The sequence below is a fragment of the Pipistrellus hanaki genome, assembly GCF_964339955.1.
Source record: "Pipistrellus hanaki genome assembly, chromosome: 15".
In the NCBI taxonomy this organism is placed as follows: domain Eukaryota; kingdom Metazoa; phylum Chordata; class Mammalia; order Chiroptera; family Vespertilionidae; genus Pipistrellus; species Pipistrellus hanaki.
In genome coordinates, this window is record NC_140517.1 from 51,620,145 (window position 1) to 51,644,311 (window position 24,167).

Below are 24,167 nucleotides of genomic sequence, written 5' to 3' on the forward strand. Positions count from 1 at the left end.
GGGACCTGGGAAAGACGAGAGAACACTGGATGCTGGAATCTAAGGAAGGCCAGAGAATACTTCATCCGGGCCCGAGGAAGAACACAGGTCATGTCCCGGCAGTGACAGACCTGGGCTCCTAGTCGGCAAACTGCAGCTCACCAGCCACATGTGGCTCTTTGGCCCTTTGAGTGTGGCTCTTCCACCAAATACCATGGCCTGGGCGAGTCTATGTCGAAGAAGTGGCGTTAGAAGAAGTTTAAGTTTTAAAAAATCTGGCTCTCCGAAGAAATTTCAATCGCTGTCCTGTTTACACTTGGCTCTGTGGACTGAGGAGATTGCTGACCGCTGGCCTAGAACGAGGATTCTTTGCTTCCGAAAACTTCAGGCAGGTCCCTCTGCGCCCTTTCCCCACCAAGGCTCATCTCTGGAATCTTCTCAGCCAGAATCATGGTAATCCCGTTTGTCAAGAATTCCCTAACCTTGAAATCTAATAAGACTCTTCCTTCCTCCTTATCCCCCAGGTGACATCTGGCCACCCTGGCCTGCCCCTTGCAAGAATCCTTTCAGGTGCGTTCAACCAGAACTCCCTCAACCTCCCCCAAAATGACCAGATATCTCCTCTTTATAACTTTCCACCAACAAACTCCCCCCCCCCCCAACCCCATCCCATCCAAATCCAACTTGGTCCTTGTCAATAAACCCCCACTTGTTCTGGTTGTATTCAGAATTAAGCCAGGTTCAATAGGGCATTCTCCTTGCCCTGTTACAATTTTTAAAAATATATGTATTTTTTAATTGATTTTTTACAGCGAGGAAGAGGAATAGTTAGAAACATCAATCAGCTGCCACTTGCACACCCCCCACCGGGGATGTGCCCGCAACCAGAATGGGACCTAGGACCCCTCAGTCCCCAGGTCGATGCTGGTCTATCCATTGAGCCAAACCAGCGTTGGCTACAATTTTTAAAGAATAAAAATCTATTTTCAGCCTGGCCAGTGTGGTTCAGAGGTTGAGCATTGACCTGTGAACCAGGTCAGGACACAGCAAGCCCGGGTTGCGGACTCTATCCCCAGTAGAGGGTGTGAAGGAGGCAGCCCATCAGTGATTCTCTCTCATCGTTGATGTTTCTCTCTCTCTCCCATCCTCTCTGAAATCAACAAAAATACATAAATTTTTAAAAACCTACTTTCACTAATTTAACTTCATTCCAGCTCCCGTCTATCTTTGGCAAGACCCACCCTCGCCAGACTCAGTGTCACAATGAATCCCAACCTTCTCACCAAAGCACCCTAGGCTTCCCAGGAAAATTCCCCTAAGACCTTGGGCCGAGCTTAGTCCCGCCTCCAGCACTCCACAAACCCCGCCCCTTCCGTCTCCAATTGCCGTGGACGCAACTTAGCCCCGCCCCGGTGTGCGCACCCCTCCTATCGCTCCCTCAACCAGAAGACAGACGTTAGCTCCGCCCCAAGCTTCCGGCTTGCCCCTCCTCCAATCCCAGGAACTTGGTGGACCTTAGCCCCGCCCTCCACAGGCTGCTCTTCCTGTTCCCGTCCCACCCTCGAGAATTAGCTACGGCTCACTTCCGTCCCAAAGCGCCCAGCTTTCTCTCTAAAGGACGTAATCAATCACCAGTCTCGTCTCCTACCAAACGATTCTAACCCACTGGGCACTTCCGGCACAGTCTTCTCCCAGCTCCTTCTTGCTCCGACTTCCGGTACACCGCTCGCGTGGACGCCCTCGGGGCGGCCGGGCATCCCTTGCCTCCTTGGCCTGCGTCGCCGCCCACGCAGGGGTCGTTGGGACTTTGCGGCCTGGCGTTGGGACTTTGCGGCCCCCTCCTCCCTTCCCCCGTAGGTGTTCCTTGGCCCCGCTGCCCCGCAGCGGGGGTGGAGGGAGGGTGACGCGGGTGAAGGCTCTCTTCCTGGTCTCCTCGGCTTCGTCGGCTGCCCCAGTGGCCCCGACAAGATGGCCGCCGCCTGGGAAGCGGCGGGGCGCGGCGCACCGCGAGGGTGCCTGGGAGTTGTAGTCCGGCCCCCGCTGACGCACTTGGCCGCGGGGCAACGACGGGTGCCATTGTGCGCTGCGCGCGGGTGAGTTCGGAGGGAAACTTCCGCCCCGTCGGGGACCCAGTGGCGCCGGCCCTGCCCGCGGGGCTGGGAGGGGCGCCGCGGGGGCGGGGGGTAGCTGGGAGGTCTCCGGCCGGAAGGCAAACTCCCTGCGGGGGTGGGCGGGCCGACGCCCTGCACACCCACCCCGCCTCTGGGCGCCGGCGGGCGGGCTGAGACCCGGAGGCAACGGAGGCGGAACCGGGTGCGGGGAGCCTCAGTTCCTCGGGAGCCGGCGCCCGGGTGTGTGGGAGCCCGTGGAGACCACCCCTCGGGACGTTTCTGGCGAACCCCCGCGGTGTCTGGGCCGGGAGGGGGCCTCGGGGCGCCGCCCTCACGCCCCTCACACCCCCCTCCATTCCGTCCTCTCAGGTCTCCGCCATTCCCACCAGACACGTCGGAGGGAAGCCATGGCCTCCAGGCTCCCCATGGCCTGGGTGCATGTGAGTAGAGACCTCCTTAGGTTTTAGGGTCACCCTGGCCGGGGGGCGGGGGGCGGGTGGTGGGGACCCATCCTCCCTGGGGTGGCCCCCTACTCCCCCCCCCCGCCCCCCCCCCCTCCCCGTGCCCGGAGAGGGACCGCCCCCCTGAGACCAAGCTGGGTGTTTAGCTTTCCCAAGGGGTGAGGTCCCTAACCCGCATTCTAATACACATTTGTAATTATAATTATGTTTTAAATGCATTTTTAAAGAATATATTTTATTGATTTTTTTACAGGGAGGAATGGAGAGGGATAGAGAGTTAGAAATATCGATGAGAGAGAAACATCAACCAGCTGCCTCCACTGTGGAGGTGCCCGCAACTAAGGTCCATGCCCTTGACAGGAATCGAACCCGGGGCCCTTCAGTCCGCAGGCCAACGCTCTATCCACTGGGCCACACCAGTTAGGGATAAAATACATATTTTAAAAAGTATGTTTTTATTGATTTCAGAGAGGGAAGAAGAGGGAAAAAGAGAAACATCAACGATTAACAGAGAACCATGGGTCAGCTTCCTCCTGCACGCCCCCTGCTGGGGGGTCGAGCTTGCAATCCCGCAGGAATCCAACCCTGACCCACTTGGTTCCTGGGACAGTGGGCAGTCACTGAGCCACACCGGCCAGGCCAGCCACACTCCTATGTATTTAATTTTTCGTATTTAATTTTTATTTAATTTTTTAAAATAATATATTTTATTGATTGTTTTAGACTAGAGAGAGAAAAGGAGAGGGATAGAGAGTTAGAAACATCGATGAGAGCGAATCATCGATCAGCTGCCTCCTGCACACACCCCACACTGGGAATGTGCCCACAACCAAGGTACATGCCCTTGACTGGAATCGAATCTGGGACCCTTCAGTCCGCAGGCCGAGGCTCTATCCACTGAGCCAGACTGATTAGGGTTAACTTTTATTAAATATATTTGTATTGATTTAAAGGAGAGGGCGGAGAGAGGGAAAGAGATGGAAATCTCAGTGATGAGTGAGACTCATGGGTCAGCTGCCTCCTGCACGCCCCACACTGGGGATCGAGCCCACAACCCCGGAGCGTGCCCTCACCAGGAATCCAACACGGACCTCCTGGTCCACAGGTGGATGCTCTACCACGGAGCCACGCCCACCAGGCCGCTCACACTCGATTTTAGGTTTCAGCAGCTATGCCAGCAGCAGAGCTAGAGGTGGCATGAGCTCGGCCGCTAGGAACGGTGGCTCTCTGGCAGTTGAAGGAAGTAGCAGCAGTGCGGGTGGTTGGGGGGTGAAGGCTGGGGTGCCAGGATTCAGCGCAGGGACTCCCCTCGGGGGAGACAGACACTCTAGCACCAGCGTTAGAAACCCTCGATTCATAAGGAATGGGGGAGGCTTTCAGATCATCAAGAACCCTCTTCATCTGAAACCGGTTTGGCTCAGTGGATAGAGAAATCGGCCTGTGGACTGAAGGGTCCCAGGTTCAATTCTGGTCAAGGGCAAGCACCTTGGCTGCGGGCACATCCCCAGTAGGAGGTGTGGAAGAGGCAGCTGATGGTTATTTCTCTCTCATCGATGTTTCTAACTCTCCCTCTCCCTTTCTGTAAAAAGTCAATAAAATATATATTTTTATTTTTTTATTTATTTTTTATTTATTTTTTAAATATATTTTATTGATATTTTGCAGAGAGGAAAGGAGAGAGATAGAGAGCTAGAAACGTCAATGAGAGAGAAACATCGACCAGCTGCCTCTTGCACACCCCCTACCAGGGATGTGCCTGCAACCAAGGTACATGCCCTTGACCGGAATCGAACCTGGGACCTTTCAGTCCGCAGACCGATGCTCTACCACTGAGCCAAACCGGTTTCGGCAATAAAATATATATTTTTAAAATCAAAAAAATATATTTTTAAAAATAAAAGAATAACCGTCCAGCCACGTGGCCTGAGGGAAGCCCGGCTTGGGATGGCTCAGAGTCAGGCAGACGCAGGAACACCCGATTAGTCCCCCCCCCGCACACTCTCCGCTCCTCTGGTAACCTGTGCCTTCACGTTCTCACCATCCCCCCCCCACACACACACACACCATCCTGTCGCTTGGAAGGGTGACGTGCCCCAGCTGAACTGGAACCTGTGGCTTTTAGGAGCCGGTGGCATTCGAAGACGTGAGCCTGGGTTTTGGCCTGGAGGAGTGGGAACTGCTGGACCCCGAGCAGAAGTGCCTGTACAGACAGGTGCTGCTGGAGAACTACAGGAACCTGGTCTCCGTGGGTGAGTCCAGCCGTGTGCCCGTCCAGAGGTGCGCATGGCTGCCCTATGGCGGTGCCGCTGAAGTGTGGGTGTGTGTGTGTCTGCTTGGGCTCAGGCTGCAGAGGTCAGAGTGCAAGGGTCGAGGCCGGGGGCTTGAGGCAGCTTTTATTTCGTAAAACCCACGGGGAAAGAGCATCATCATCACCTGTGGCCTCGGAAGCAAGCGTCACCTAGCCCACCCCTCAGAGGCCTCAGGAATCCTGGAGGGCATGGTGTCAGCGTCCAGCAGCTCGGGGTCGGTGTCCCAGACCCAGACCCCTTCCATCTCTGAGGTCCGGGGGAACGTTTCCACGCTTCGGTTGGTAACTGCATCGTCGTGGCTTCAAGCATCACTTTCCGGTTACAAGCAGAACGAAGGGGAGGGCAGCCCCGGCTGGTGGCGTCACAGCTGTCACATTCAGCAAAAGAGAGAACAGAACGCCCTGTGGCTCCTCGGACTCACTCCCGTTGGTGATGTGCCGGCCAGAACTGGGTCCCACCGCGGCCGCGGGCAGAGGCGGTGGGCGGTCACCATCGCTGCCTTGGGCCGAAGTCACACCAGGTGCCACCGCGGGGGAGCGTTTTCCTCCGGACACCGGCCCCCAAGTCCTGTCTCTCTTCCCTCGGGCAGAACATCAGCTTTCCAAGCCAGAGGTGGTGTCTCGGCTAGAGGAGGAGGAAGAGCACTGGTCAGTGGAGAGAGGAATTCCTCAAGACACCTTTCCAGGTGAGCGCCAGGCCCTGGGATCCTGGCAGGGGGGGTGGGCGGACTGGACAGAGGGAACCCGGTGGGGTGCTGGGGTGAGTGTCTGCCTTTCCCTCGGGCCTCGGTCAGGGTGTGCTGAGCGTGAACCCTTTGTTGTCGACTGCTCTCCCCTCGTGTAGCCGCCGCTAAATGGTGTGTGTCCCTGGCCAGGCTTTTTATTAACCCTCACCGGAGGATATTCTTTCCATTAGTACTTTTTAGAGAAAGAGGGAGGGAGACATCAACTGGTTGCCTCCCACATAAGCTCTATCCAGGGGTGGGGAGTGAACTGCCACCCGGGTACGTGCCTTTGACCAGGAATTGAACCCTCAAGACACTCTAATCTGGTGGACGCCCGCCTTTCGGACATCAGGGACCACCAGTGGTCCGAGGACCATCAGTTGGTGACCGCTGCTCCGATCACTGAACCACTCCCGCCTTTTTTATGTTTACATAGATGTGTATGAATACTGTCCCCTACTGAATGATAGTGTGAAACAAGTGTTTAACTTTATGGTGGCACTCTCAGGAGAGTATTCAACAATTTATATATATATCAAGCAGGCTTTGTGGTGGATCAGGAATGAGGAACCCTTTTTCTGCCAAGGGCCATTTGGGTAATTATAAGATCATTCTCGGGCCATACAAAATTATCCCCTTAAAAACTAGCCTGCTAGCCGAAACCGGTTTGGCTCAGTGGATAGAGCGTCAGCCTGCGGACTGAAGAGTCCCGGGTTTGATTCCGGTCGGGGGCATGTACCTTGGTTACGGGCATACCCCCAGTGGGGGGTGTGCAAGAGGCAGCTGATCGATGACTCTCTCATCGATGTTTCTAGCTCTCTATCTCTCTCCCTTCTTCTCTGTACAAAATCAATAAAATATATTTTTTAAAAAAACACCAAAAAAACAAAAAACAAAACTAGCCTGCTAAATTTGGTCAGACATTTAATTAGCTTAACCCTAATGCCTTGGCAGGGCCAGGCCAAACGATAAGGCCCATAGGCCAGGCATTCCCCACCCCTGAGATAATTTTGCCCTGCCGTGGGCTAATGTAAGTGTTCTGGGGATGTTTAAGGTATGCTGGGTTACCTGCATTTTCAAGTTAAGCTAGATATTTTCAACTTAGGGTGGGTTTATCGGAACATAACCCATCCCTAAGTTGAGGGACATCTGTATATGTTTATATTTTGGGGTGTTCTTAATACAGGGCTGCTTCATTTTAAAAGATGCAGTATAGTCCATATTTAATTTTATCTCTCATGGACATTCAAGTTGTTGCAAAAAACTTCCTTGTATATATCTTACTTTTTGGCACATTCAAGTTGGTTTTTCTTGTGGGCAGGATTTATAGAAATGGAACTTGAGAATCTATTTTTCAGTGTAAGCTGAAAGTCTGGTAGCAACAAATCGCCGTCTCAAATCCTTTGAGCCCTGGCTGGTGTGCTCGGTGGTTAGAGTGTCGGACCATGCCCCAAAGGGTAGCAGGTTCGATTCCAGGTCCAGGGCACCTATCTGGCTACAGGTTTGATCCTCTGCCTAGGTTGGGGCACATGTACAAGAGGCAGCCAATCAATGTGTCTCTCACATCTATGTTTCTCTGTCTCTTCCCTTCCCTTACACTTTCTCTAAAGAATCAGTGGAAAAAATAGTGTCTGGTGAGGAGTAAAAAAAAAAAGTTTTAGGGTTTGTTTATTTTTATTCCTGTCCTAGGCTCTGTATCATACATAGGCTGGTTGTACAAGTACGTTTTTGTTTCCTCGTTTCTGTGGGTTTTTTCTTAGCTGTCGTACTTGTTTGGCATTTCTTCCTGTGTATGGCGTAAGGCACGTATTCTCTCAGTGCCCATTTTCAGTCCAGGTTCTTCCACTTCCTGGAAACCCCGTGTTTATCATGAACTAGGTTTTCTGTTCTCAGTCCTCACCTGAGGATATTTTTCCCTCATTGATTTGATCCCGAGGGTCCAGACCTTCCTCACGCGCACTTCAGCCTGACCTAACAGTTTCCCGGCTCCGGCTGCCACGGGGCACAGGGTCAGGGCTGGTGCCAGCGCAGAGACCGTGTGCTGGAGGCTCAGCAGGCCTCAGGGGACGGTTCCTGGCTCTTCTGCCGCCAGAGTCCCTTCACCTCACAGCCCCGGGGGAGCCCTCCTGTGTCCTGCACAGGGCACTGAACACTCTGGTGGTGAACCACAGGCCTGACTGGCTCCTGCCATGGTGGACTTTGCAGTCTGGGGTTTACGGCCTTCTCAGACAAGTGGTGCGCCCTGAAGGATAAGGCCTGGTGTAAAGGGAGCGTGGGAGCTACTCCACAGGAGGTGGTCGGGGACACTGTGGGGTGAGATTTAAGCCGATTCCTGAGGGGGGGAGGGGAATTCTGCAGGATTTTAAGAGTGATAATGAAGAGCACTTCCAGGCACAGAGAAAGAGTTTGGGGTGACAGATTGGAGCTTGGCATATTTGGGGAACAAAATATCACCCAACTGAGGGCAGGGGGCAGGTAACGGTCACGTACTGACATGCCGCTGAGGTTCAGCAGGCGCACAGGGCCCACTGAGCAGGTGGTTTGGTTTTCAGTGAGTATAAGTGGCTTTCCGCAGCTCGCTCTGGGGCCTGTGAAGAAAGAAGGGTGGTAGGCAGCTGGAAGCCCTGGCTGAGGTAGCACCTGGGGCAGAGGTGATGGTACTTGGCCTGAGAGAGCAGTCGTGGGGCTGGCGTGGTGCTTCTCCCCATTCAGAGGCCAACCCAGTGGGCTGGGTGAGGGACTGACCAACGGGGCAAGTGAGGAGCCTGCCAGCAATTCCCCATAAGCCAGGGTGTCCAGGACCTCCTGTGACTGGTCTTTGTTACGTGTGTGTTTACCACATAAGTTCTTTTTGTATCTCATTATTAAAGGACAATAAAGAAGAACTTTTGGTATTATGCAGAGACACGGGGAAGTCTGAAAGAGGTACATGAATAGTTCAAAGAACTCCCTAGTAACTTTCACCTAGATACAAGGGTTTGGAATTGTCCTGTGTCTTGACCCATTCTGTTAATGAGTTGTGAATGGGAGGGGACTTAGACGTTTGTGAGTTGAGTGCACCTGTCTGACCCTCAGGAGGCCCGGACAGTGTATTAAAACATGGAAATCATAGCTGTTTGGAATGGCTTGCTTTCCTGTTAGAGGAGACAGCCATCTCTTGCGGTGGTCACTTTCTCCCAACATTGCTGTAGCACAGCTATAAGGGAATGAGTGGAAACCAGGCCTTTCTGACGCAGCTAAGCTCACATGCCCCTCTGCCTCCCCATGATTGCAACAATGGCAGCATAGGAACTGGTGGAAGTAGAACAGGGCATTCATCTTCACATAGATGCTAGTTTGGAAAGATGTTGTGAAGATAAGGAATGTGGCGAAATATTTTGTTGTTTTGTTGTTGTTAATCCTCACCCAAAGATATGTTCCCACTGATTTTTAGGGAGAGGGAAAAACAGAGAGAAACATTGATGTGTGAGAAACACATCTATTGGTTGCCTCCTGAATGAGCCCTGACCAGGACCCTCGTCAGGGAGGAGCCTGCAGCCAAGGTACATGCCCTTGACCGGAATCTAACCCGGGACCCTTTGGTCTGCAAGCTGACGCTCTTATCCACTGATCAAAACCGGCTAGGCTGTATGTGGAGAAATATTTGATGGCACTCAGATCTTCAGCCATCACACAGTGTTCTTTACAGAAGGTTTTGCCATACGTGTGGTTCGTGTAGAAAATTTGACACATAATCTAGATTTAACCTTTAGGAAAGCAATGGAGTGAAGACACTTTTTTGAAGGTCGTGATTGTAGGAAAGCTTACAGGGCATTTACCTTTTTTGGTTCGTCAAGAAATTAAGCAGGAAATGAGCCCTACACATATGAATGTGGCAACTCTCAAAGGAGTACTAACATTAGTAGAAAAAAAATCATTAGAATTTTCTTGGAAGAGAAGGAAATCCTTCTCTACACATGGGAGACAACCATTCAGAGACCGAATGGAGTTAGTCCTCTTCATGACTTTTCAACATGATGACTCAAACAGATGCAATCTGAGTAATGTGACCATAGCAGGAAAGGCTGCTGGTCTGATTCAGTCAGTTGTGAGAGAATTCATACTGGACACCCCCCCCCCCCCCAAAAAAAAAAATCTAGTCAAATGGAAAAAGTTCTAAGACCAAATAGTTACATCTGAGAACTCTGAAACCACGGGGATGTGATTGCTGTGGAAAGGTCCGAGGAGTAGCTCTCGCATTCAGCCTCACGAGTCGTACCAGAATGCGCCTGAGGACGTGGTCAGTGTTGGGAAGGCCTCGGGAGTCACAGAATCCACGGCAAGCCCTTCAGTAGGAGTCCTCGTGTCCTGCAGCAGAGGACTCATGTGCGCGCTCGCACTCCGTGCAGCCTGTGCAGGTGAAAGCCACAGCCTTGGTCTCACCTCACCTGACAGCAAGCAAACAGAAAGCCTCACGCGGGATTGAACCAGCCACGGTGAAGAAGAATGAGATGTCTCACTGTTTTTACACCAGAAAAGTCACACAGGAGGCAGACTGCATAAAACGGATGATGAAAGTATACAATTAAAACAGGTCTTGCTTGGCCAGCTTGTTCTGTATCTGACCTCCACACCTGGGACAAATATTGAGTGACATGGGCGAGGACAGGCATCCTTATTTCAATCTGTGATGCGTCCCCAGTTGCTGAAACAGTCACTGAACCTCTGACTCAGGAAACTTGATGAATAAGTGCTGCAAGAGGGCATCTTAGATAGAGGAGACTTTGAAGACAAGGCCAGGCTTTGCGATGAGCGTGGGTAAAGGGGTGATACAGGAAATCTTGAGATGAAATGGTGCCGTGAAGAACTCTGAGCACTCACATCCGTGGAGATAGGAACCCAGCCTGGAAGAGTGTGGTCACATACCGTGCAGTCTATTTGAAGACACTGTGTCCTCTCGCCTTCCACACACCTGTTCTGTTCTCTAAGATCCATGAAATCTTGATCCTTTTACCTGGGGACCGCTCTCCTGGATGTCCAGATGTAATCTCCAGGGTAATTCTTTAGCTATTAATTGGATATGAAGAGAAACAAAGAACTAAGCATAGCAAACATTTGGGGGTAACCTCCAAAAGATCTAAGGAAAGAGGATAAATGATCAGATTGAAGCAGGAATAAATGAATCAAAATGGAGGAGGAAAAAAATGATCCAAGAGCCCATTTTGGGGGTAACTTTGATTAAGCAAATAATTAAGGTAAAAGCTACATGGGGGGAGGCCATACTGGGAAAGACTACACTCAGCACCACACGTACTGCTTTGCACAACTGTCATAAAGGATGGGCCAGCTCTGTGCACTGGATGAAAAAATCTCCAAGATACATGTGGTTTCTTAAATTACCTTTTAACCATATGTACCTTACACACGTAAAGATACATGGATGCGCATACTATCTATGCCTTTTTCTTAAAAACGTACACATAAAACACAAATATGGATGTGTGCTGACTGCTTGTGGCTGGCAGGATGTAGAAATAGGTTGTGAACGCAGCTCAAGAAGGAAACTGTGGGGGTGACCTTCCATCTCAGACTGATCTGGGCAGAGACTGCCCTCAGCTTCTGTTAAACCAGTGTTTCCCAAACTTCTCTCATGATGAGAATCACCTGGTGGAGTTGTTAAAACACAGATTCCTGAATCCCAACTAAGAAGTGCTAAACTAGAATTTTTGAGAACATATAGGTAAAATTGCATACCTAACTTAGTGCTCTGTATATAAAATCTGTCTTAGAGCACTAGTTAAGTATACAATTTTACCTATATGTTCCCAAAAATTCTAGTTTAGCACTTCTTAGTTGGGATTCAGGAATCTGTGTTTTAACAACTCCACCAGGTGATTCTCATCATGAGAGAAGTTTGGGAAACACTGTGTTAAACGATGGCATCCATGCCCTTGCTGGTGTGGCTCAGGCGTAGAGCATCCTGCTGACTGAAGGATCCCTGGTTTGATTCAGGTCAAGGGCACATGCCCAGGTTGCAGGCTCAATCCCCAGTGGGGGGCGTGCAGAAGGCAGCTAATCAGTCATTCTCATTGATGTTTCTATCCCTCTGTGGAATCAATATATATATATTTAACCCTTTGCACTCCGAACCATTCTGGACATTGGCTACCAGCTACTCGACGCTAATGGCGGAAACGTGTGTTGAATTAACTCAATTCCCCGTAATCACTAATAAACTGCAATGTCCCCTGAGAGGGGACATCCGAGTGATATGCTAGAATTCCGATGTCCCCTGAGAGGGGACAGCGGAGTGCAAAGGGATATATATATATGGCAAATTATAAAATACAGAAATTAATAGTTTTGCCCCATACCAGAAATAACCAATTGAATACAAATGGAAGAAAGGTTTTGTTAATACTTCTTTGAAATTGTACCTAAAAATAAAGGAACGGACAGGCTTTATTTGAATAAAGTTATGTTAGTGGGACGTAGAAGAATTGACTGTGTGTAAGGATTAACCTCTGAGGGCTACAAAGGCTAGAAGTGTATACAGTTCGGACTTAAGCCCTGCAGCCTCCAGGGAAATGCCGCTGCAGCTGCTGGCCTGGCTGGTCCGGGAAGCAGCAGGTGGGGTGAGCCAGGTGTCCTCTTACTCGGAGGCTGTGCTTCAAGCCCCGGCTCAGGCCCCACAGCAGTCCTCCCGGGATAGTCTCTACATAGGACACAACTGCAGTGCCAGTGAGATCTTCTGGAATCGGCAGAAACGGGAAATCCGGCAGAAGGCTAACAGCCCTCAGACGCCGTGTGGAGTCAGCAGATCCTGCGTGAGCACTTGCCCGCGTGCCTCACGCTGTGCAGGGGTGAGCCACAGCGGGGAACCAGGTGGGAGGCCCTTCTCATTGGCCTTTCAGTCCGGAGCACGTGCGGCTGACTGAGCTAGTGGGACTGGCTTCCTCAGATGTCGTCGGTCACGCGCAGCTGGTGCTGCGAGGTGGGACAGTGCAGACCTAGGACCTGTCCTTCGGCCAAGTGTCCCGGGCAGGCTGCTCCGAGGGGGAGAGGTGACGGTGATCACTGGACCAGAGATTGGAGACGAGTCGTGCTCTGAGAGAGAGGATGCAGTGGGGCCTGCTGGGGAGGGTGCGTAGCAGGCATGGTTTGGAACGAGAACTGGAACATGGGAAAGCTGAGCTGGTGGGATGTGGCCGATGTGAAGACGTGGACGAGTCACACGGGCACACCTGAGGAAAAGTGGTGGCTGTGAGGAGTCAGTCCCCGTTGGTGTAAAGGGCGTGAAAGAGCAGGGTTTGTGCCCCTGCTGCGTCCCCCAGGGGCCCTGGGCCGGGGCCCAGCCTCTCCCGTGACCTTTGTGTAAAGGTGGGACACACTTGTGGATTCCGAGACGTTGGCTGATGGAAAGGTGACCCTCCTCCTCGGGGCCTGGTTAGGATTTCCGATCTCTAACCGGTGGCAGCCTCAGCCGTCACAGATTAGGTGCAGGTTGTGGGCCGTCGGGACGCACCTTGTTCGCTGTCAGCGTCCTGGGGAGCTGCGGTGAGGGGCCGCTTCGCGGGGGAGAGGCCGGGACAGAGGTGTGAGAGGAAGCGCAGCTCCTCTGGCCTGTCCTGGTGGCCCAGGCTCCCCCCCAGGTGCTTCACGCTGCGACCTGGTGGGTGTGTGTGTTTAGTTTTATGGAGATTGAAAGGCGGCGTGCTTGCAGTAGAACCCGTGCCGTTTTCCTCTCTCCTGGGCGAGTGATGGTGGGTGTCACAACACAATGCTGGCCGCCAGGCCGCCGCGTGGCCACGGCAGTGACCACGGCAGGAACATGCCGTGCTGCCCGCATCTGCGGACCAGTGTGCTTCCCTTCCCGCCTGCTCTCCCGTTCCCGCTGGGAATGTGTGAGGTGGTGGCGGGAGAGTCCCTGGGTTAGGGCCACGTTCACTTCAGCTGAGGGTGGTTTGAGGTGTGAGGCTGGAGCTCACTGCTGGAGGGTATTTTGATGGCGACCGTGCAGAACCCTGAGGCCTGCGATCCCCTGGCGCTGGCACCATACGGACCAGCTGAGGTCCTGACACCCAGACCCAGGACTCAGGAGGTTCTGAGCGAGCACTCAATTTTGAAAAGCACCCTGGTGCCCCCAAGGATCAGAGCAGAAACTAAATTCATGACCAACAATAAGGGGAAACCAGTCCCTCAGAACCCGGGGGAGGGGAAAGAATGAGAACCAGCAGGTCTTTAAGGAAGAGAGAGGCGCCGAGTAAAACCCCGGGCCACCCAGGCACAACCCCAGCGCGTAGACAAGCTAACAGCTCTGCGGCTGCACGGAGGAGGGAGAGGGGAGGGAGGAGGGGGCGGGGAGGGAGGGGGCTGTTTCCGGGCTCCGCTGTTACTGCTCAGAAGCTCCAGGGTCTGGCCCTGCAGCCTCCAGGGAGGCGCGGGTCCACGTCCGCTTGGGGCCCAGATCAGGGTGCGACCTGCTTCCTGCGGTCCCCTCAGAGGGAAACGTTAATAAAAACAAACAAAAAAAAGCGCTTTCCAATCGGAGGGGGTTGGGGTGGGGCAGGGTGCACCCTGAAGCCCTGGCGGGGAGCCCGGTGCTGAGGGATCGGCGGGGGCTGCGTTAGAGGCAGGCCCGTGGGACCCGCCGGACGCCTGTCGTTCTCCCAGAGGGTGGCGGGGGGTGCCCCCTGAACCCCGGCGCCTGCGGTGCCTGCGGCCCGGGAGCCCGGGCACCGCGGCGGCGGAGCCGGTTACAGGGACTGGGGGCGGGGGGACGCCTGTGGGAACCGGAGGGCCGGCTGCGGTGCGGGAGCGGGGGACGGACTCGCGGACAAGGCGGCGCTTCTCGGCGTCGGGGGGACCCCAGACCCGCTGGGCTGCGGCCGAACCCCCGTCCGGCGCCAAGTCAACAGGCGACGCCGGAAGTCCGCGCCGCGGAGGCTCCTGGGAGTTGTAGTGCGCGTGGCCGCGCTCCGGGTCGGCGGAAGTGCGGCGTCCCCGCCCCCTTCCCCCCTCCGGCGCCGCGGGAGGAGCCGCAGCCGCCCGGCGGAGCGCTGCGGGGGCTGAAGGGGCCGCGGTGGCGCCGCCGTCGCTCTGAACGTCGCGTCGGTTTCCTTTTTCCCTTTTTCTCTTCGCCCGCAGCCGCTCCTAGTGCCTCCTCCCCCCCCCAGGCTGGGGTCCCTCCTCCCCCTCCGCCCCCCCAGGCTGGGGTCACTCCTGTCTGTCCGGGCCTCACGCCGGGGAGTTTCCTGCCTGTCGGCCCCCTCTCTCAGACCTGCGCTCGTCTTTCCTGTGCTCCTGTGCCCCTGCCCTCTCCCCGGCTCCCCCGGGTTCTTTCCGGCCTGTCTTCGTGGTGTCGGACCTGGAGCCAGGCCTCCCGGGGCCTCGAGCTGCTGCGCTTTCTCTCTCAAACCGTTTTACAGTTTAAGAAACCCTGTGCCGCCGCCGCGGGCCGGACGCTGCTTCCCGATGGAGGGACGGCTCCGCGGGCGGAGGAAGGGCGGGCCCCGCGCTCACCTCCCCGGCCCCGCAGGTACCGCTCCACGGGGCTCCGTCCGCCCGCATCGCGCCGCCCCGGCCGCCTCTGCTGCCCCGAGCCCGGCCTGCACGTGGCTCCGCAGGAGGCCCGAGGCCGTCTCCGTCCGGGCCGGAACCTGACCTGTCCGAACGCCGCAGCCGCTCAGCCCCGTGTCCGTTAGTCCCCGTGTCCGTTAGTCCCCGAGTCCGTTAGCCCCCGTGTCCGTTAGTCCCCGTGTCCGTTAGTCCCCGTGTCCGTTAGTCCCCGTGTCCGTTAGCCATGACCCCCCCCCCCCAGACCCGCCCCTGGAAGCCGCTGGTCTGCTCGGGCCTGTGCTCAGCTCCGGTGAGGAGTCGCCGGCAGGGCCTCGGCCTCCGGCTGCTGGCTCCCCGCGGCCCCCGGCCCCCCGGGTGGGCGCAGGGTCCTGGGTGGTTCGTTCTAGAATAACTTCTTTAACATTGGTGTGCGGGTCTAAGCCCGGTGCTCCGTCAGCACTGCGCTCCCCGCTGCGCCCCGGGCCGGGCTCCCGGGCGGGCGGGCGGGGGCGGGGGCGCCCACCAGCCGCTGCGGTGCTTCCTCCTCCCGGTGGCCGGGCCCCCAGGGCCCGCTGTTCCCGCCTGTCACCGCACGGGGTCTTAGCGACTCCGGGCGATGCTGAACATCTTCATCTGCTTTTTTGTTAGTGGTTTCAGAGAGGAAGGGAGAGAGACGGGGAGTGGGCAGCCCCTGGGCCCCCGAGGGCTCCTCTGCGTCTCGGTCACGTCTCCCTCTGCTTCTCGCTGCAGGGAGGCCTGAGGCCCCGCTGGACCGGCCCTCGGACCCTCTCCCCGCCGGGGCGCCCCTGGCGGGGATCGAGGTGGTGGAGGTGCTTTCGCTGAACGAGGAGGCGGCGCGGTCCCGCAACGCCCGGATCTGGGCCCTCTACGCCGGAGGCGACGGCCCGGGCCCCGGGGTCCTGGAGGAGCCCCCCCCAGCGCCGGGCGGCCGCCCCGCCGACCCCAACCCCGACCCCGACCCCGACCCCGAGGCCGCCCGACAGCGGTTCCGGGGCTTCCGCTTCGAGGAGGCGGCGGGGCCCCGCGAGGCCCAGGCCCAGCTCCGCGAGCTGTGCCGCCGCTGGCTGCGGCCCGAGGCGCACTCCAAGGAGCAGATGCTGGAGGCGCTGGTGCTGGAGCAGTTCCTGGGCGCGCTGCCCCCGCAGCTGCGGGCCTGGGTGCAGTCTCAGCGCCCCGGCGACTGCCAGGAGGCGGCGGCCCTGGTGGAGGACGCGACCTGGGGGCCCGAGGAGAAAGGTGGGTGCAGTGCGAGCGTGCGGAGGGGGCTCTCCTGTGGGCGTCTGGAGGAGGGGGCAGGTCGGGAACCCCTCGTGCTCAATGGCAAGTCAGGCCCCACCCCAACCATGGAACCCCGGGCGGGGGTGGCCCTGCGGGGTGCCAGGACCCCACCACAGGCTTCTGGGGTGCTCTCCGGGGAGCCCTTCAGTGTCCTTCCTCAGCTCTGCCCTGAGCCCGGGGACCTGGCGTCAGCCCCAGGCCTGTTCCTGGGTGGCTGTGCGCACGGTGGTGACCAGACAGGCAGGACTCCTGAGCTCAGCTGGCCGTCAGCCTCGCAGCAAAGATGGGGACGTGGCTCATGAATGTGTGTGAGACGGATGTGGGGAATGAATGAACGCGTGTGAGATGGGTTGGTGAATTAATGTGTGTGAGATGGATGTGGTGAATGAATGAATGTGTGTGAGACGGGTGTGGTGAATGAATGTGTGTGAGATGGATGTGGGGAATGAGTGAATGTGTGTGAGACGGGTGTGGTGAATGAATGTGTGTGAGATGGATGTGGTGAATGAGTGAATGTGTGTGAGACGGGTGTGGTGAATGAATGTGTGTGAGATGGATGTGGTGAATGAGTGAATGTGTGTGAGACGGGTGTGGTGAATGAATGTGTGTGAGATGGATGTGGTGAATGAATGAATGTGTGTGAGACGGGTTGGTGAATAAATGTGTGTGAGACGGATGTGGTGAATGAATGAACGCGTGTGAGATGGGTTGGTGAATGAATGTGTGTGAGATGGGTGTGGTGAATGAATGTGTGTGAGATGGATGTGGGGAATGAATGAATGTGTGTGAGACGGGTGTGGTGAATGAATGTGTGTGAGATGGATGTGAATGAATGAATGTGTGTGAGATGGGTTGGTGAATGAATGTGTGTGAGACGGATGTGGTGAATGAATGAATGTGTGTGAGACAGATGTGGTGAATGAATTGCCTGTGAGACGGATGTGGTGAATGAATGAACACATGTGAGACGGGTGTGGTGAATGAATGTGAGACTAATGTGAATGAATGAATTGCCTGTGAGACGGATGTGGTGAATGAATGAACACGTGTGAGACGCATGTGGTGAATGAATGTGTGTGAGACAGTGGAATGAGAGGAACTAAAGGGGCTGGTAGTAGGGCCTGTTGAGGCGACAGCTGGTGCGGAGCAGAGCTCAAAGGCAGTGGGACAGTGGCCCACAGGGGGCACCCTCACAGGATGTTCTGACATCAGAGGTGGGCGGGTCTACCAGCAGGAGCGTAGGGCGGGGCGGGGTCCTTGGGAAGGTGTTCAGGGAACTTCCCAGACTCCTCCTTGGCAGCAAGTGTGGCTGTGGGCTAATGGTTACTTTTTTTTTTTTCCTTAAATTTATTGATTTTTATTTTTTAGAGAAAGAAAAACATTGGTTTGTTGTTCCACTTATTTTTATATTTGTTGGTTCTTTTTAAAAAAAATTTTTTTTATTGATTTCAGAGAACAAGGGAGAGGGAGAGAGAGAAACTCAGTGATGAGAGAGAATCATTGACAGCTGCCTCCTGTACACCCCACATTGGGGATCGAGCCCACAGCCTAGCATGTGCCCTGTGGGCTCATCTGGTTCATAGGTTGATGCTAACCACTGAACCACACCCACTGGGGTCTTATTTATTTACTTATTTATTTGTTTATAATTCTCACATGAAGTTGTATTCCCACTGACTTTTTTTTTTTAATTATTTTTTACAGAGAGGAAGGGAGAGGGATAGAGAGCTAGAAACGTCGATGAGAGAGAAACACCAACCAGCTGCCTCCTGCACACCCCCCCCCCCCACCGGGGATGTGCCCGCAACCAACATACATGCCCCTGACCGGAATCGAACCCGGGATCTTTCAGTCCGCAGACTGATGCTCTATCACTGAGCCAAACCGGTTTCGGCACCACTGACTTTTTGAAAGACATCAACTAGCTGCTTACCACACATGCTCTGACCAGGGATGGAACCCACAACCTTGGCATATCGGGAAAACGCTTTAACCACTGAGCCGCCCAGCCAGGAGGGGTGGCAGCATTTGGGGGCCGAGTTCCGTGGAGCGCAGACACGTTGCTCACCCCCTGCCCCATGCAGCACCTGATGGTTGCCCGGAAGATAATTCTTTTTTTTTCTTTCCCTTTTTTGATCCTCACTGAGGATATTTTATTTTTATTTTAGAGAGAGGAATGTTGATGGGGTACATGGAGGTTCGGGGGGGAAAGTGTGGTTGATCGGGGCTATGAGGCTGAGCAGGCTGTTTCTGAGCTGGAGGAGGCTCCGAGCTCACCTCAGGACCGGTGTCGGGAGAGAGGTCTGTCCTGGGCCGGGCAGCCCCCCTCCACGCGGTCTCAGAGGGACCGGCGGGCGGAGGACTCGGGGCCTCCGAGAAGGGGAGCCGGCTGCCGAGGCGAGTGGAGCATGGGGAGCCCGACGGCCAGAGACATGGCTGCCCTGTGCTGACGCCCCCTGACCCCTGACCCCCGGCCCCTGCTGCTCTCTCCCAGCTCTGCCTGCCTCGGGCCCCACCTGCGCCCTGGAGCCCCTGGCCCCGCAGGAGGGGAAGGCGGAGGAGGAGACCTGCCCCGCAGAGGTGCTGCCGGAGGTGAGGGCCCGCCGCGCGCGGAGCTGTGGGCGCCGGGGAGAGGGGAGGGGGGAGGGGGCCGAGAGCGCGCTGAGACGCTGAGAGTGCTTCCAGGGACCCGGGTTGTTGAGGCTCAGAGTGGGCCCAGCCTGTGTCTGTGTCCCTGGCCACGGCTGCTCCTGGCAGAAGCTGCCTCTGTGTGAGCGTGCTGGCCCTCTAGTGGCGCGACCTGGGGTGCTTCAGGCCAGGCTGTGTCTGGGGCTCCCCGGGGATGGGGGCCCTCCAGCCCACCCTGTGGCGCTGCCTCTGGTGGGCGTGCTGCCGCCCAGACCCAGGCCGAGGGCTGTGGGAGGCCTCTCCCCCGGATCCTCATGGGCCCCTCAGACAGGACTGACCCCAAAGGGAGCGGGGGAGACGCCCCCAGGCAGCAGGCTGCCCCGGAGCCCGGGGGGGGGGGGGGGGCCGGGGAGAGGAGAGGGGGAGGGGGGGAGGGGAGGGGAGAGGGGGAGAGACGCCCCCACGGCGGCAGGCTGCCCCGGAGCGGGTGTGTGTGTGTGTGTGTGTGTGTGTGGTGGGCAGGGAGAGGAGAGGGGGAGGTAGGCTCCCGCCCTGCAGAGCAGGCCGTCCCCCGAGGCCCCCGACCTCCCGCTGAGCACACCTGTGGCTTCGCAGGAGCCAGTGACCTTCCTGGACGTGTCCTTGGACTTGAACAGGGAGGAGTGGGAGCTGCTGGACGCCTCGCAGCGGACCGAGTACCACGACGTGATGCTGGAGACCTTCCGGCACCTGGTGTGCGTGGGTGAGCCTCGCCCTGCCGCCCGGCCCTCGGGGCGGGGGCTCGGCCCCGCCCGGCTGTGCCCCCTCACGCGGCCCAGGCAGCCGGGCGGGGGCTGGTGGGTGGAGTACCGTCCGTTACCCCGAGAGGTTGCAGGTTCAATCCTGGGTCAGGGCACATACAAGAGGCAACCAGTCGATGTTTCTCTCTCACACGGATGTTTCGCCCAGGGCCTTGAACTGGCCCGAGGCCCTGAGGGTGTGTGTGTGTGGTGGGCATGAGACAGCCTGGGGTTCTCCGAGGACCTGCTACAGTGTCTGAGGGCTGCAGGGGAGACTCCCCAGCCCCCATCTCAGGCGGCGCCCACTAGGCTGCCTCACTGTTCGTCTCGGCCCTCCCCAGGTTGCGGTCTGCACTTGGGGAGACCATCCCGCTGTCCCTGCCGGTGTCTCGGTGGGAGGTTTCGGGTTCAGTTCCCCGTCAGGAAACATACCTGGGTTGTGTACAGGAGGCAGCTGTTCCTCTTTCTGTTCCCCCTTCCTCGGGCGAGGATAAAAAACACGACACCCCCAGCTTTTACACTCAGTGGTCCTGCTCTCAGCCGCGTCGGCATGTCCTCTGTCTTCCAGGCTGGGAGAGCACGGCCGAGGGGGAGCGGCTGCTCCCACAGCCAGCGGCTGCCGAGGCCGAGCCGCCCACCCTGAAAGTGGAGGAGCCCTCGGGGGACGAGGCCCAGCCCTTGGCCTCAGCGGAGGCCCCGCAAGCGGGGGGCCCGGAAGCGGGGGCCACGGCATCGCCGCTCGTGGGGCCGGCTCAGGAGGAAGCCCGCCCTGAGAAGCAGCCCCAGGAGAGCCCGGAGCCCCCAGCAGACGGGGGCCTCGCCACCAGCCACGTCTCCCACCAGAACACGCTGCCCAGGCACAGCCCGCGCAGGCACAGCCTGCGCATCAGGAAGGCGGCGCGGACGGTCCCGGTGAGGCTGCAGCAGAGCCGCCGCCGGGGCCGAGCCCGGGACCCCAGGGGCGCCCCGCAGGTCACCTTCACGCGGGTCCAGAAGGGGAGCCAGCTGTTCAGCTGCAGCGCCTGCGGCAAGCTGTTCCGGAACCCCCGCTACTTCTCCGTGCACAGGAAGATCCACACGGGGGAGAAGCCCTACGTGTGCCAGGACTGCGGCAAGGCCTTCATCCAGAGCTCCTCCCTCACGCAGCACCAGCGGGTGCACACCGGCGAGAGGCCCTTCAGGTGTCCCGAGTGCGGGCGCACCTTCAACGACCGCTCCGCCATCGCCCAGCACCTGAGGACTCACACCGGGGCCAGGCCCTACCTGTGCAAGTTCTGCAGCAAGTCCTTCCGCCAGAGCTCCCACCTCATCCGGCACCAGAGGATCCACACCGGGGAGCGGCCCTACGCCTGCGACAGGTGCGGGAAGGCCTTCACCCAGAGCTCCCACCTCATCGGGCACCAGAAGACGCACAGTGGGGACAAACGCAAGAGGTATCCCCAGCCCGGCGCTAAAGCCAGCTGACGAGGCGCTGCCTTCTCAGCCCGTCCTTCCCAGGGCCTGAGGGGTGGGTGGGGCTCGGCCCGACCCCAAAGCACCGGACGACGACGTTCTCCAGACCAAAGGCCGCCAGGCCCGTCCCGCACCCGCAGGTGCGTGGGCGCCCTCGATGGGAGCGTGACGGCTGGAAAACACCTGGCATTTCACTCCGTGGACTGCAGTTCGATCTGGTCACGACGGGATGTCAGTGAAAGCTGAGGAGTGCCTGCAGTGGAGCGGTGCACTGGCATTTGTAGTGAAGTATGTGGCTCAGGACTGAGAGAAGGTGGATGAGTAAAGTATTTCTTGGTAGAACCTGTGTGTGTGTGTTCCTATTTAAACGCCTCATTGCTGTCGTGATGATAAGGAACGTTAACAGAAGGACGGAGCCCTGGCCGCGGATCCGCTGGGTGGGGCACTGTCCTGTTCAGAAGGTTGGGGGTGATTCCCAGTCAGGAGCCTGTGGGTGGGATGGGTTAACAAAATGGTGTGTTAAAAAAAAAAAAAAAAAAAAAGGATGGAGGTTGTCAGACCAATTCCAGCAGCTTCCGAACAAGGCTGCAGTCCCTCCGTCCAGGACTCCGGTCAGTCTGGAGGAATGTCATTGCGTCCCTTGTCCCATCAAGATAGACCGAGGGGCAGGGCGTGGGGACAGAGTCAGGGGCCGGGGGAGCTGGACGCCTCCTGGGCATGTGACTTCACGTTTCCCCTTTTCCCGGGACTCCGGGAGGGAGGGGGTGTGTTCGATGCCCGTGTTTCCCGTGAGGTGACATCAAAATTCTCCAGGTCCAGCCGGGGTGGGTCAGTGGTTGAGCATGAACCTATGACCCAGGAGGTCCCGGTTTGATTCCGGGTGAGGGCACGTGCCTGGTGCAGATTTGATCCCCAGTAGGGGGTGTGCGGGAAGCAGCCAATCAGTGATTCTCATCATTGATGCTTCTGTCTCCTCTCCCTCTCTGAAATCAATAAAATATGTATTTGAGAACTTCTCCAGGTCACAGCCTGTGACCCGCAGCCCATTCCATCTCCAACACGACGTCCACCTTGGTTCTGCACAAACATTTTCTGAACCTCTGGGTCAGAGGTAATGAACGTTCAGCCAAAACCGGTGTGGCTCAGTGGTAAGAGCGTCGGCCTGCGGACCGAAAGGTGTGTACATTGGTTGCGGGCACATCCCCGGTGGGAGGTGTGCAGGAGGCAGCTGGTCGGTGTTTCTCTGTCATCGACGTCTCTAGCTCTCTATCTCTCTCCCTCTCTGTAAAAAATCTATAAAAATATATTTAAAAAAAAAAAAAGTGATGGACGTTCAGCAGATGGTGGTTGAGGCTGCCTGCACAGCCTCTTCAGGCGAAGGGCCTGGCGTGTCGGCTCGGAGCCACGGGAACTTCCCGGTTGAAGTGACATTGACGCGGGCGCTGCCGCCCTCCCACCACGTGAGTCGGAGACATCCTGGGGAGAGGGAGCCTTTCCCGGCGATGGAGACGTGCCTCCTGGGTGCCCGGCGCTGGCCGGTGAGTTCGCAGCCATGTCCTCACCCAAGGGCCCTTCACCCTAAACGTCACACACTGGTTTGTGGTGAGAAGACGGTGGCTGGAGGTGAGCTGACGGCTTTGCCAGCCGTGGCCGTTTCCTACGTGGCCACGAGTTCTTAGCCATTTCTTCCTAGAAAGCGCCTGGGCTGGTTCCAGCCAATAGCGGCAGCAGAATCACGCCATGTGACTGCCTGGAGACAAGCTCTCCAAGAAGGATGTGGCTCCATCTTGGCTGGGGCACTCCCTCTGGGAATGGCTCCGCCAGCCACCCTGCGCACGCCCTCGGTCCTCACCCTGACACAGCCTGACGTGGCCCTGCGTGGCCCATGGAGTGATGGGTCTGTGCTTCTGGCTGGAAGGTGAGCCCCATACAGGCAGGGCGTTGGCCTGGCTCTTCACTACTCTCCCCTTAAGAAACGTTTGCTGGGCCCTAACCGGTGTGGCTCAGTGGATAGAGCGTCAGCCACTTCTTCAAAATAGACTCGCCCAGGCTGTGGTATTTTGTGGAAGAGCCACATTCAAGGGGCCAAGGAGCCGAATGTGGCTCCTGAGCCGCGTTTTGCCAACCACTGGGTTGGAACATGTCCTGAGACACCGCTGTTGCAGGTTCGAGCCCTAGCCAGCACACACCAGCAACCAATAAGTGCATCAATCAGTGGAACAACAAACAGGCTTGTCTCTCATCTGCCTCTCGATCAACAACCGGATCCATCAACCACAAGCATGTCCCCTCCCAGGATTGCCATCCCAGGATGGCCAGACCTGGAATCCCATGACAGCACCTCCTCTCGGGGTCCACAGAAAGATCACCCCCTGGTTTAACTCTACAATCACCCGGGAACGGTCTAGATGAGCAACTAAGTCATCTGCCGGTAACACCCCCTGCCCTCCAGGCAAGAAAGGCTTCCTTCATAGTTTTCCAGCGGATTCCCAATATCAACAAGGTCTTGGTTTGGTGCTGTTTTTTAAGCCTCTCATACTTGGCAAATAAACTTTTTGAAGAAAAAAAGTTTTCGTGCCCTAGCCTGTTTGGCTCAGTGGCTAGAGCGTCAGCCTGCAGAAGGGTCCCGGGTTTGATTCTGGTCAAGGGCACACACCTAGGTTGCAGGCTCCATCCCTGGCCCTGCTCAGAGCACGTGCAGGAGGCAACCAATTGATTTGTCTCTCTCACATCCATGTTTCTCTCTCTCCTCTTCCCTCCCACTCTAAAAAAAGAACAGGTTTTCAGAGGCAACATAATCTGGCTAAAACTTTGTTTCAACTGAATTTAACTCATTTATTTTGACAAGTGAATAACTGAAAGACACCTTTAAAAGTCGTTTTGAGGGT

The 24,167-nt window shown here is 56.6% G+C and overlaps 1 protein-coding gene and 1 long non-coding RNA gene across 6 annotated transcripts; one reads left to right on the forward strand and one right to left on the reverse strand.

Moving 5' to 3' along the window:
- The first annotated feature begins 1,542 nt into the window (after positions 1-1,542).
- Positions 1,543-21,621, forward strand: ZNF274 (zinc finger protein 274). Of its 5 annotated transcripts, none has more exons than XM_084906380.1 (8): positions 1,543-2,072; positions 2,460-2,530; positions 4,674-4,800; positions 5,450-5,545; positions 15,872-16,378; positions 18,915-19,012; positions 19,664-19,790; positions 20,396-21,621. In XM_084906380.1, the coding sequence occupies exons 2-8, from the start codon at positions 2,498-2,500 to the stop codon at positions 21,289-21,291; spliced, it is 1,884 nt and encodes a 627-aa protein (XP_084762506.1). In that variant the 5' UTR covers positions 1,543-2,072; positions 2,460-2,497; the 3' UTR covers positions 21,292-21,621. The 5 variants fall into 5 exon arrangements, with proteins under 5 accessions (XP_084762506.1, XP_084762508.1, XP_084762509.1 ...); XM_084906382.1 differs by having other exon boundaries at positions 1,543-1,832; XM_084906383.1 differs by lacking the exon at positions 1,543-2,072 and adding an exon at positions 2,098-2,292.
- Positions 14,348-14,956, reverse strand: LOC311633678. The gene is made up of 3 exons (XR_014796995.1): positions 14,844-14,956; positions 14,784-14,799; positions 14,348-14,749 (listed from the first exon to the last, which is right to left on the reverse strand). It is a non-coding gene; the product is annotated as an uncharacterized lncRNA (long non-coding RNA).
- Positions 21,622-24,167: the final 2,546 nt, after the last annotated feature.

What these genes read in the sequence shown, in the direction of transcription:
- ZNF274 (XM_084906380.1), top strand. Translation starts at nt 2,498, where the DNA reads ATGGCCTCCAGGCTCCCCATGGCCTGGGTGCAT. An exon ending in TCCCCATGGCCTGGGTGCAT is followed by an intron (nt 2,531 to 4,673) that starts GTGAGTAGAGAC and finishes TGTGGCTTTTAG; the next exon opens with GAGCCGGTGGCATTCGAAGA. An exon ending in TCCTCAAGACACCTTTCCAG is followed by an intron (nt 5,546 to 15,871) that starts GTGAGCGCCAGG and finishes TTCTCGCTGCAG; the next exon opens with GGAGGCCTGAGGCCCCGCTG.